At 43.3% G+C, this 13,400-nt stretch overlaps 1 protein-coding gene across 1 annotated transcript in view; it reads right to left on the bottom strand.

Moving 5' to 3' along the window:
• LOC124789147 (cytochrome P450 4C1-like) overlaps positions 1 to 12,561 on the bottom strand; it is a 130,207-nt gene extending 117,646 nt beyond the window's left edge. Inside the window, exon 1 of the mRNA XM_047256441.1 lies at positions 12,335 to 12,561. Coding sequence (XP_047112397.1) covers positions 12,335 to 12,561 — 227 coding nt within the window. The remainder of the gene's footprint in view (positions 1 to 12,334) is intronic.
• Positions 12,562 to 13,400: the final 839 nt, after the last annotated feature.

Here is a 13,400-nt window from a genome sequence, read left to right on the forward strand (position 1 = left end):
TCATGGCAAGTTGACGCGCCATCCGTGAGCGTTTTAGAGGGCGGTGTAGAAGTCATATACACTTATGCACGTTTGTAAAATTACCATCTGACAAACTCGAAAGTGCCCGGACATTCATTTTGCCAGTTCCATAGTTGTTGTTGTTGTTGTTGTTGTGGTCTTCAGTCCTGAGACTGGTTTGCTGCAGCTCTCCATGCTACTCTATCCTGTGCAAGCTTCTTCATCTCCCAGTACCTATTGCAACCTACATCCTTCCGAATCTGCTTAGTGTATTCATCTCTTGGTCTCCCTCTACGATTTCTACCATCCACGCTGCACTCCAATACTAAATTGGTGATCCCTTGATGCCTCAGAACATGTCCTACCAACCGAGCCCTTCTTCTAGCCAAGTTGTGCCACAAACTTCTCTTCTCCCCAATCCTATTCAATACCTCCTCATTATTTATGTGATCTACCCATCTAATCTTCATTCTTATGTAGCACCACATTTCGAAAGCTTCTATTCTCTTCTTGTCCAAACTATTTATCGACCATGTTTCAATTTCCAAACATGGCTACGCTCCATACAAATACTATCAGAAACGACGTCCTGACACTTAAATCTCTACTTGATGTTAACAAATTTCTCTTCTTCAGAAACGCTTTCCTTGCCATTGCCAGTCTACATTTTATATCCTCTCTACTTCGAACAACATCAGTTATTTTGCTCCCCAAATAGCAAAACTCCTTTACTACTTTAAGTGTCTCATTTCCTAATCTAATTCCCTCAGCATCACCCGTCTTAATTCGACTACATTCCATTATCCTCGTTTTGCTTTTCTTGATGTTCATCTTATACCCACCTTTCATGACACTGTCCATTCCGTTCAACTGTTCTTCCAAGTCCTTTGCTGTCTCTGACAGAATTACAATGTCATCGGCGAACCTCAACGTTTTTATTTCTTCTCCATGGATTTTAATACCTATTCCGAATTTTTCTTTTGTTTCCTTCACTGTTTGCTCAGTATACAGATTGAATAACATCGGGGATAGGCTACAACTCCGTCTTACTCCCTTCCCAACCACTGCTTCCCTTTCATGCCCCTCGACTCTTATAACAGCCATCTGCTTTCTGTACAAATTGTAAATAGCCTTTCGCTCCCTGTATTTTACCCCTGCCACCTTCTGAATTTGAAAGAGAGTATACCATTCAACATTGTCAAAAGCTTTCTCTAAGTCTACAAATGCTAGAAACGTAGGTTTGCCTTTCCTTAATCTAGCTTCTAAGATAAGTCGTAGGGTCAGTATTGCCTCACGTGTTCCAATATTTCTACGGAATCCAAACTGATCTTCTCCGAGGGCGGCTTCTACCAGTTTTTCCATTCGTCTGTAAAGAATTCGCGTTAGTATTTTGCATCCGTGACTTATTAAACTGATAGTTCGGCAATTTTCGCATCTGTCAACACCTGCTTTCTTTGGGATTGGAATTATTATATTCTTCTCGAAGTCTGCGGGTATTTCGCCTGTCTCATACATCTTGCTCACCAGATGGTAGAGTTTTGTCAGGACTGGCTCTCCCAAGGCCGTCAGTATTTCTAATGGAATGTTGTCTACTCCCGGGGCCTTGTTTCGACTCAGGTCTTTCAGTGCTCTGTCAAACTATTCACGCAGCATCGTCTCTCCCATTTCATCTTCATCTACATCCTCTTCCATTTCCATAATATTGTCCTCAAGTACATCGCCCTTGTATATACCCTGTATATTCTCCTTCCACCTTTCTGCTTTCCCTTCTTTGCTTAGAACTGGCTTTCCATATTCATACAAGTGGTTCTCTTTTTTCCAAAGATCTCTTTAATTTTCCTGTAGGCCGTGTCTATCTTACCCCTAGTGAGATAAGCCTCTATATCCTTACATTTGTCCTGTAGCCATACCTGCTTAGTCATTTTGCACTTCCTGTCGATCTTATTTTTAGGACGTTTGTATTCCTTTTTGCCTGCTTCACTTACTGCATTTTTATATTTTCTCCTGTCATCAATTAAATTCAATATTTCTTCTATTCCCATAGGATTTCTACTAGCCCTCGTCTTTTTACCTACTAGATCCTCTGCTGCCTTCACTGCTTCATCTCTCAAAACTACCCATTCTTCTTCTACTGTATTTCTTTCCCCCATTCCTGTCAATGGTTCCCTTATGCTCTCCCTGAAACTCTGTAAAACCTCTGGTTTAGTCAGTTTATCGAGGTCCCATCTCCTTAAATTCCCACCTTTTTGCAGTTTATTCAGATTTAATCTACAGTTCATAACCAATAGATTGTGGTCAGAGTCCACATCTGCCCCTGGAAATGTCTTACAATTTAAAACCTGGCTCCTAAATCTCTGTCTTACCATTATATAATCTATCTGGAACTTGTCAGTATCTCCAGGCTTCTTCCATGAATACAACCTTCTTTTATGATTCTTGAACCAAGTGTTAGCTATGATTAAGTTGTGCTCTGTGCAAAATTCTGTCAGGCGGCTTCCTCTTTCATTTCTTATCCCCAATCCATATTCACCTACTACGTTTCCTTCTCTTCCTTTTCCTACTATCGAATTCCAGTCACCCATGACTATTAAATTTTCGTATCGCTTCACTATCTGAATAATTTCTTTTATCTCATTTCATCATTTTTTCGTCATCTGCAGAGGCTGTTGGCATATAAACTTGTACTACTGTAGTAGGCGTGGGCTTCGTGTCACTTTCATGCATTCGTCAAAACAGCTTTCAAATAAATAAACAGTCTTACAAAGAATTATGCATAATGTTCAAATGGTAAGTATAGTCTCCATCGCACCACCTCTTCATAGCCCTATAGTCGGGAATCATTTTCAGCTGTTGTCAGTAATTTCCTAAGTTGACTAAACTGTGGGTATGTCTTAGTAGCAAAGAATAAATCTTTAAAAACTTCGTGCACGATCCTGCATTTTATCACGAATCACAGTGTTTATGAACTCATATCTTTTAATCTGTGTGTCGTAAAATGATATATTTGTGCAGATGTATTCAGCAGCAACGTGCATACTGTCTGCGAAATATGTTGTAAATAGAGTTAGTAGCAAAGAAATAATAAATTTAAACGTCATGCTTTGAGCGGCTGTTTTTCTCGCATCTCAGTGTTTATAACGCCATATCTCCTAATCCGTGTGTCATCCATTTATATTACAAATATGGGCGTATGTTTATATGTATGTACCACATTTCCTCCTAAATCACAGGACCGGTTTCAACCAAAATTAGCACACACATCCATTACTGTCAAGCAACAATCGTTGTGGGGTAGAAACCACCTACCTGTAATAATTCAGGAGACATGAAGTCTTAAAAAAATGAGATGCCGCATAACGGATGACGTTTAAATTTATTATTTCTTTGCTACTTGCTCTATTTGCAACATATTTCTCAGACAGTATCCACGAATGTTGTTAAATGCACGTACAAAATTATGTTATGGTAACACACATAGTTCACGAGATATGACGTCATGAAGATGGAAGTGCGTGAAAAACTGCAATGTTGTGCATTACGTTTAAATTTATTACTTCATTGCAACTGATTCTATTCGTAACACATTTTGCAGACTGTATCCATGTGTATCTTTGAATATACCTCCACAAATATATTACTTTATGACTCATAGTTCAAGAGATATGACGTGACAAACAATGAAGTGCGTGGTGCGCGAAGAAAATAAATGCCGCATAATGCTCGAATTTTTAATACATTTATTCTTTACTACTCTGACACTCTAATAGTCGAGTCAACTTCAGGAAATCCCTGATACCTGTCAGCGTTTTTGACAGCTTTCAACTGTGAATCGCAAATGGCTGTATGCAAAAACAATAGCCGTCTATAGAGCTGTGAAGAGATGTTGCCATAGAGACATTTGCAAATTCGCATTGTGGATATGCACAGCAGTTGCGTCCGGCGTATAGAAACTGTTAAGGATACTGTATTTGCACATTATGCATATTCCTTTGCTCTAGTGATTCACAATTTCGAAGGTGTTCCCACAATACATGGAAATGAAATTTTTTCGTAAATACTTGACATTAGAGCGAGAAGCTGGCAGCCGTGCCAGACACCTGCTGCACTTCTTGATGTGGCGATCTTGTATGAATTTCTCTTGCCACGAAGACACAGCTATATTTTAATGTTCTACTGTATTTTTATTGTGAGTCCGTCACAGTGGTATGAATGAATAAAAACGTGTGGTCTTCCGCGCAGAAGGATTTTATAACTTGTACGCTGTAAATCTGAAGATGACAGCTTAGTCATGTCGATACTAGTTATCTAGTGTACATACACGCAGTCAAGGGAATAAGCAGCTTATCAGAAGCTTTCTTTATACTGAAATTTTTTCGATAGTACACTACAAATTCAGTTAATTTTTCTTTTTCTTTTCTAAAAGTAAGTTGGCAAAATGAATAACCGGGCAACGCCGGATTTGTCACCTAGTACAATGACATACACTGAAGCGCCAAGAAACTGGTATAGGCATGTGTATTCAAATACAGAGATATGCAAAGAGGCAGAATATGCAGCTGCGGTCGGCAACGCAGTTGTTAGATCGGTTACTGCTGCTGCAATGGCAGGTCACCAAGATTTCAGTGAGTTTGAACTTGTGTTACACTCGGCGCACGAGCGATGCGACACAGTATCTCGTAGGTATTGATGAAGTGGGGATTTTCCCGTACGAACATTTCACAAATGTACCGTGAATATCAGGAATCCGGTAAAACAAGAAATCTCCGATATCGCTTCCGGATCCTGCAAGAACGGGACCGACGACGACAGAAGAGAATCTTTCAACGTGACAGAATTGCAACCCTTCCGCAGATTACTGCAGATTTCAATGCTGGGCCATCAACAAGCGTCAGCATGCGAACCATTCAACGAAACATCAATGTGGGCTTTCGGAGCCGAAGGTACGTAATTGTAACCTTGATGACTGCATGACACAAAGCTTTACGCTTCGCCTGGGACCGTCAACACCGACAATGGACTGTCGATGACTGGATACATGTTGCCTGGTCGGACGAGTATCTTTTGAAATTGTATCGAGCGGATGGACGTGTATGAGTATCGAGACAACCTCGTGAGTCCATGGACTCTGCACGTCAGCAGAGGACTTTTCAAGCTGGTGGAGACTCTTTAATGATGAAGGGCGTGTGTAGTTGGGTTCGATTCCCGGCTGGGTTGGAGATTTTCCCCACTCAGGGAGTGGGTGCTGTGTTGTCCTTATCATCATCATTTCATCCCCATCGAGACGAAAGTCGCCGAAGTGGCGTCAGCTCGAAAGACTTTCACCAGGCGAACTGTCTACCCGACGGGAGGCCCTAGCCACATGGAATTTCATTTCAGTTGAAGTGATATGGGACAGCTGATACGTCTAGATACGACTCTGACAGGTGACACGCACATAAGCATCCTGTCTCACCACTTGCATCCATTCATGTCCATTGTGCATTCCGACGGACCTGGGCAATTCCAGCAGAACAATGCGACGCCCCACACGTCCACAATTGCTACAGAGTGGCTGCAGGAACTGTCCTTTGAGTTGAAACATTTCCGCTGGCCACCAAAATTCCCAGACATGAACATAATTCAGGACGTCTGGGATGCCTTGCAACGTGCTGTTTAGAAGAGATCTCCGCCATCTCGTACTGTTACGGACATATGGACAGCCCTGCAGGATTCATGGTGTGCATTCCCTCCAGCACTACTTCAGACATTACTGGAGTCCATGCCACTTCTGCGTGCTCGCGGGGGACCATCACGATATTAGGCAGTTTGATGTAAGGAAATATTATTATTATTAATTAAGCATCAGATTGAGAAGGGGAAGCAACATATAATTGCGTGGCTCTCTTTCCCGTTTAGAAAGTGCAGCGTATCATTGCGGAACAGTGAGGCTTTGTGCGAGTGATGTGCGGTTAGAGAAGTTTGCTAAGAAATTCCCGGACATCACTCGCACTGAAAATGTACTTTAGGGCCAGTTTGAAACTGAGTTCGAAAAATATTACTAGGGAGAAATAAAAGTAGTATGTTAACGTCGGCCTCGACTGTTGTGTCCACACTATGACACGTCGGACAAGGTTGCCTCTGTAAAAGAAACTTGTCACATAGAAAGTAAATGATTAAGGTTGTCCAACAACGAAAGCAAACACAAATTTTTGGGTAATTGACACTATATTTACAAACTTGGACTTAACATACGTAAGTGTTAACATGTTATATGTAACAATGACAGAGCTCGAGTGGTTTGAAAAGTTTAGAAATCACATAGAAATGGCCATTCATTAACCAATCTATGTTTTTCACACATAATAGTCTCACACGCAACAAAATAACAGTATTTATCAATAGATTTAAACAAATTACAAATCTTATAATGACGCGTATGTAACGGTGTGTCCGTATTATACAGGGGATAAAAAGACAGTGATATCGTGCGGCAGTGGACGATGGGTTGCGCGCTTGTTTTTTGTAACATTCAGATTGAAAGATTACCGCCAAACCTCCTTGCCTAGGGACGTCCGATGAAAGTTGATGTCGTCAAGCCCTGAATGAAAATTGCGCAACGGATAACTGGGGAGGGGAGCTTGAGAGCGCTACCTAGAGAGCGTGCCCTTTCTGTACGGTACTAGGCAAGGGGCTGGAGGGCTCACACGCTGATGTGTGGGTCCCTGCATTCTGTATCTTTTATTTTAAATGAATTCCTTTAACTTGACTTCTTTGTGATTTTTAAGGTATGTTAAAGATTGATGACAACTGATTACCTATTTATTTTAAACATTATCACTCGACTTTACAGCGATTGCACCAATTGTTCCAGTTTAAAGATATTACAATTTTACAACTTATAGCTCTGGTATATTATATACTAATCTGTACACACATTTCTACGGGCAAGACGGAATTGCGTTGGCCAAATGTATACCACCAAAGTCTCCCAATATTTTACATAGGACATCCACTATGTGAGGAGGATAACTGGCAAACTGGCGACCAGATACATTAACACAGGGGTCAAATTTCCGAAATTAAACGAGAACATTCATTTCCTTACACAATCCAAAGCTGGAAATAAAAGAATTAGTGCAAATATTCAAATACCTGTCTCCATGCGTGAACATTGAGACAGACACACTGAGGGCACGTTTGCTCACTTACCCGTCTTCTGTGACACTCTCCGAATATGGCGGGCACCCGGAGGTCTTCCTGGGCCCCGGTGGAGGGGATGGTCGAACCACTTGGCCGTGACCAACCTCTCCACCCCAAATCTTGTGGCACTGGAACGTCTTTGACTTTTACCTGCCTGTCTGCCTGTGCTGTCTCTCTGATCCCCTAACCAGGAGTGAGGTTGGCACTACTATACTACAGAACTAATTCCCAACTAAGATTTGGCCGCGCTTTACGGAAAGGTGTGAAGAGGATTAGGAAAGTTCATGTGCAGATTCACATACACGTACGAGAAATGCATAATACACGACACATATAAATACGTATTATGAAGCCTGACACATTTCTTTCCACCCGTCCCCATGGGTTCAGTTGCACCCGCGGCCGAGCCGCCTCTGTTTATATTTCCCCGTGCGAGCGAGCAGCGAAACCTACTGCTTATAGAGCGGAAACTACTGTACCGTTTCAAAATGTCTTCAGAGTCTGTCTTTAATATCAATGTTTTTACATGCGCGCTGAATTAGTCTATAGTTTCTTTGGCGCGTCAGTGGCGCTGGATTAATTTCTCCTTGTAAATCGTCAAAATACATCATTACAATGCGTAGTTAAATATTATACATTGGCAAATAAATGGCTCTTGGCCTCTTTCATTACTGAAATCAGTGCTTTATATGACGAGATGTGGCGGTGTCAAAATACAACAGCCGGCCGGGGTGGCCGAGCGGTTCTAGGCGCTACAGTCTGGAACCGCGCGACCTCTACAGTCGCAGGTTCGAATCCTGCCTCGGGCATGGATGTGTGTGATGTCCTTAGGTTAGTTAGGTTTAAGTAGTTCTAAGTTCTAGGGGACTGATGATCTCAGAAGTTAAGTCCCATAGTGCTCAGAGCCATTTGAACCTTTTTTTTTTTTTGAAAATACAACATCTCAGCAGGTGTACCAGTTTCTTGGCTCTTCAGTGTAATTTTGTAGGAACATTCAGCGGCATATCTGGACACTGTCTGCAAAATGTGTTGCGAATAGAGTTAGTAGCAAGGAAGTAATGAATTTCAACGTCATGCCCAATTCTGGAGTTTTGTTTCTCAGCGTTCCTGATGTCGTATCTCCTGAACTATATCTAACATCACGTATACTTGTAATTTTGTAGGCGCATTGAATTGTATATGTGGATACCTCATATAATAACACCTTTTAAATACTGCGTTACAGGATTTTAGTTCTAAAACTGGTCTACATCTACATCTACATCTACATGGATACTCTGCAAATCACATTTAAGTGCCTGGCAGAGGGTTCATCGAACCACCTTCAAAATTATCTATTATTCCAATCTCGTGTAGCGCGCGGAAAGAATGAACATCTATATCTTTCCGTACGAGCTCTGATTTCCCTTATTTTATCGTGGTGATCGTTCCGCCCTATGGAGGTCGGAGTCAACAAAATATTTTCACATTCGGAGGAGAAAGTTGGTGATTGGAATTTCGTGAGAAGATTCCGTTGCAACGAAAACGCCTTTCTTTTAATGATTTACAGCCCAAATCCTGTATCAGTTCTGTGACACTCTCGCCTATATTTCGCGATAATACAAAACGTGCTGCCTTTCTTTGAACTTTTTACATGTACTTCGTCAGTCCCATCTGGTAAGGATCCCACACCGCGCAGCAGTATTCTAAAATAGGACGGACACGTGTAGTGTAGGCAGTCTTCTTAGTAGGACTGTTACATTTTCTAAGTATCCTGCCAATAAAACTCAGTCTTTGGTTAGCCTTCCCCACAACATTTTCTATGTGGGCTTTCCAATTTAAGTTGTTCGTAATTGTAATACCTAGGTATTTAGTTGAATTTACGGCTTTTAGATTAGACTAATTTATCGTGTAACCGAAGTTCAACGAGTACCTTTTAGTACTCGTGTGGATGACCTCACACTTTTCGTTATTTAGGGTCAACTGCCACTTTTCGCACCATTCATATATTTTTTCTAAATCGTTTTGCAGTTTGTTTTGCTCTTCTGATGACTTTATTAGTCGATAAACGACAGCGTCATCTGCAAACAACCGAAGACGGCTGCTCAGATTGTCTCCCACATCGTTTATGTAGATAAGGAACAGCAAAGGGCCTATAACACTACTTTCGGGAACGCGTGAAATCACTTCTGTTTTACTCTATGACTTAGCGTCAATTACTACGAACTGTGACCTCTCTGACAGGAAATCGCAAATGCAGTCACATAACTGAGACGATATTCCATAAGCAAGCAATTTTACTACGAGCCGCTTGTGTGGTACAGTGTCAAAAGCTTTCCGGAAATCTAAAAATACGGAATCGATCTGAAATCCCTTGTCAATAGCACTCAGCACTTCATGTGAATAAAGAGCTAGTTGTGTTTCACAGGAACGATGTTTTCTAAACCCAAGTTGACTGTGTGTCAATAGACCGTTTCCTTCGAGGTAATTCATAATGTTGCAACACAATATATGTTCTAAAATCCTGCTGCATATCGACGTTAACGATATGGGCCTGTAATTTAGTGGATTACTCCTACTACCTTTCTTGAATATTGGTGTGACCTGTGCAACTTTCCAGTCTTTGGGTACGGATCTTTCGTCGAGCGAACGGTTATATATTACTGTTAAGTATGGAACTAATGCATCAGCATACTCCGAAAGGCACCTAATTGGTATACAGTCTGGACCAGAAGACTTGCTTTTATTAAGTGGTTTGAGTTGCTTCACTACTCCGTGGATCTTTACTTCTACGTTACTCATGTTGGCAGCTGTTCTCGATTCGAATTCTGGAATATTTACTTCGTCTTCTTTTGTGAAGGCATTTCGGAAGACTGTGTTTAGAAAATCTGCTTTGGCAGCAGTGTCTTCGATAGTATCTCCATTGTTATCGCGCAGAGAAGGCATTCATTGTTTGTTGCCGCTAACATACTTTCCATACGACCAGAATCTCTTTGAATTTTCTGCCAGGTTTCGAGAGAAAGTTTCGTTGTGGAAACTTTTATAGGCGTCTCGCATTGAACTCCGCGCTAAGTAGCGAGCTTCTGTAAGGGATCGCTAATCTTGGGATTTTGCGTCTGTTTAAATTTGGCGCGTTTGTTTCGTTGTTTCTGCAACAGTGTTCTAACCTGTTTTGTGTACCAAGGAGGATCAGCTCCGCCATTTGTTAGTTAATTTGGTGTAAACCTCTCAATTGCTGCCGATACTATTTCTTTGAATTTTAGCCACATCTGGTCTACACTTACATTATTAATTTGGAATGAGTGTAGATTGCCTCTCGGGAAGGTGTCAAGTGAATTTTTATCTGGTTTATTGAATAGGTATATTTTTCCCTTATTTTTCGTGGATTTGGCGATTACAAATTTTCAATATCGCTACGGCGACCCTGTGTTCACTAATCCCTATATCGGTTATGATGCTGGTTATTAACTCAGGATTATTTGTTGCTAAGAGGTCAAGTGTGTTTTCACAACCGTTTACTACTGGCGTGGGCTCATGAACTAACTGCTCGAAATAATTTTCAGAGAATGCGTTTAGCACAATTTCGGATGATACACTACTGGCTATTAAAATTGCTACACCAAGAAGAAATGCAGTTGATAAACGGGTATTCATTGGACAGATATATTTTACGAGAACTGACATGTGATTACATTTTCACGCAATTTGGGTGCATAGATCCTGAGAAATCAGTACCCAGAACAACCACCTCTGGCCGTAATAACGTCCTTGATACGCCTGGGCATTGAGTCAAACAGAGCTTGGATGGCGTGTACAGGTGCAACTGCCCATGCAGCTTCAAGACAATACCACAGTTCATCAAGAGTGGTGACTGGCGTATTGTGACGAACCAGTTGCTCGGCCACCATTGACCAGACGTTTTCAATTGGTGAGTAATCTGGAGACTGTGCTGGCCAGGGCAGCAGTCGAACATTTTCTGTATCCAGAAAGGCTCGTACAGGACCTGCAACATGCGGTCGTGCATTATCCTGCTGAAACAGGGTTTTGGTGGGGTCGAATGAAGGGTGGAGCCACGGGTCGTAACACATCTGAAATGTTACGTTCACTCTTCAAAGTGCCGTCAATGCGAACAAGAAATGACGGAGGCGTGTAACCAATGCCACCCCATACCAACACGCCGGGTGATACGCCAGTATGGCGACGACGAATACACGCTTCCAATGTGCGTTCACCGCGATGTCGCCAAACACGGATGCGACCATTATGATGCTCTAAACAGAACCTGGATTCATCCGAAAAAATGACGTTTTGCCTTTCGTGGACCCAGGTTCGTCGTTGAGTACACCATCGCAGGCGCTCCTGTCTGTGACGCAGCGTCAATGGTAGCCGCAGCCATAGTCTGCGAGCTGATAGTGTATGCTGCTGCAAACGCCGTCGAACTGTTCGTGCAGATGGTTTTTGTCTTGCAAACGTCCCCATCTGTTGGCTCAGGGATCGAGACGTGGCTGCCCGATCCGTTACAGCCATGCGGATAAGATGCCTGTCATCTCGACTGCTAGTGATACGAGGTCGTTGGGATCCAGCACGACGTTGCATATTCTGCTAACAGTAATTGGATCTCGACCAACGCGAGCAGCAATGTCGCGACACTATAAACCGCAATCGCGATAGGCTACAATCCGACATTTATCAAAGTCGGAAACGTGTTGGTACGCATTTCTTCTCCTTACACGAGGCATCACAACGTTTCACCAGGCTACGCCGGTCAACTGCTGTTTGTGTATGACAAACCGGGGGGAAACTTCCCTCATGTCAGCACGTTGTAGGTGTCGCCACCGGCGCCAACCTTGTGTGAATGCTCTGAAAAGCTAATCATTTACATATCACAGCATCCTCTTCCTGTCGGTTAAATTTCGCGTCTGTGGCAAGTCATCTTCGAGTTGTAGCAATTTTAATGGTGAGTGTTGTATTTTATGGGTACCTCCGGAATTAAACAAGTATTTTCGCCAACATATCGAGGATTAGTTATCACGAAAGTCTCCACAGGTTCAGCGTATGTGTCCTGAGTGCTAAATACATCTCTGGTGAGTGTGTAGACGTAAGACTGTGGGAATTAGACGCCACCAAGAGTGACGCTGATGAGGAGTAGCGAGTAGTTGCAGTCATCTACACTCACCTGTAGATATCTCCGTAGCGCCTGTGACACTCTCTGAGCCCGTGGACGAGCAGGCGGAATTTGACGGGCGGCCTGATGTTGCCCAGCAGCGGCAGCGTCGGAGGGCCGGGGGCCGTGGTGCGGGGGCGGAAGGCCCACAGCCAGGCGAGCGCTGCAGCCAGCAGCGAGGAGGCCACGGCGAGGAGGCCGGCGCACAGGCAAGCGACCGCTGACACGGATACAGCCATACTGCGGAACCCACTGGCCGGCGCGCCTCTACGAGAGCACTTGAGAGGCCGCTGTCTGACATTACGGCCGAGACCGGTTCTTCACAGCTGATGCTTACAGGCGTCATTAAGGCTAACGTTTCCGCTGCTGACGGAGTCACTCTTGCTAGCATATCAGCGCGTTGCCTCATCTCCCTCACAGATCCCAAGCCTATTAAACAACGAAATCCTCTCCGTTCTTCTCCGAGCCTGTCTGTGACTCGGCCTTGTACCTCTAAGGTGAGTCGCGTGTTTACGTTCTCCTACATTATCTGCCCTGTCCCAGAAACAAAGCCGGCCGCGGTGGTCTAGTGGTTCTAGGCGCTCAGTCCGGAACCGCGCGACTGCTACGGTCGCAGGTTCGAATCCTGCCTCGGGCATGGATGTGTGTGATGTCCTTAGGTTAGTTAGGTTTAGGTAGTTCTAAGTTCTAGGGGACTGATGACCACAGATGTTAAGTGCCATAGTGCTCAGAGCCATTTGAACCATTTGAACCAGAAACAAATTAGGATTTTTCCATCAGCATACCCTCAGCACTCCCCTTCAGGAGACACAGCCTTAACGAAACACTGTTTGTGTAGGCAAGAGCCTTTGTCTCAACCAATGAAGTGGAGGGCTATACTGCCGGCAGACTTTCCCAAGCCAGCCACGTCTCCACAGAGGATCCAGAGAAAGGGATCTCACAACATCCTATCCTAGACTAGTGAGTCAGGCTAACGCTGCCAACAGTATGAACTTTCCAATTGTTGGACCAAACCACACACGTTATAAAAATGGACGTGTATGTGTGTGTGTGTGTGTGTGTGTGTGTGTGTGTGTGG

Source organism: Schistocerca piceifrons, chromosome 3, assembly GCF_021461385.2.
Source record: "Schistocerca piceifrons isolate TAMUIC-IGC-003096 chromosome 3, iqSchPice1.1, whole genome shotgun sequence".
In the NCBI taxonomy this organism is placed as follows: Eukaryota; Metazoa; Arthropoda; class Insecta; order Orthoptera; family Acrididae; genus Schistocerca; species Schistocerca piceifrons.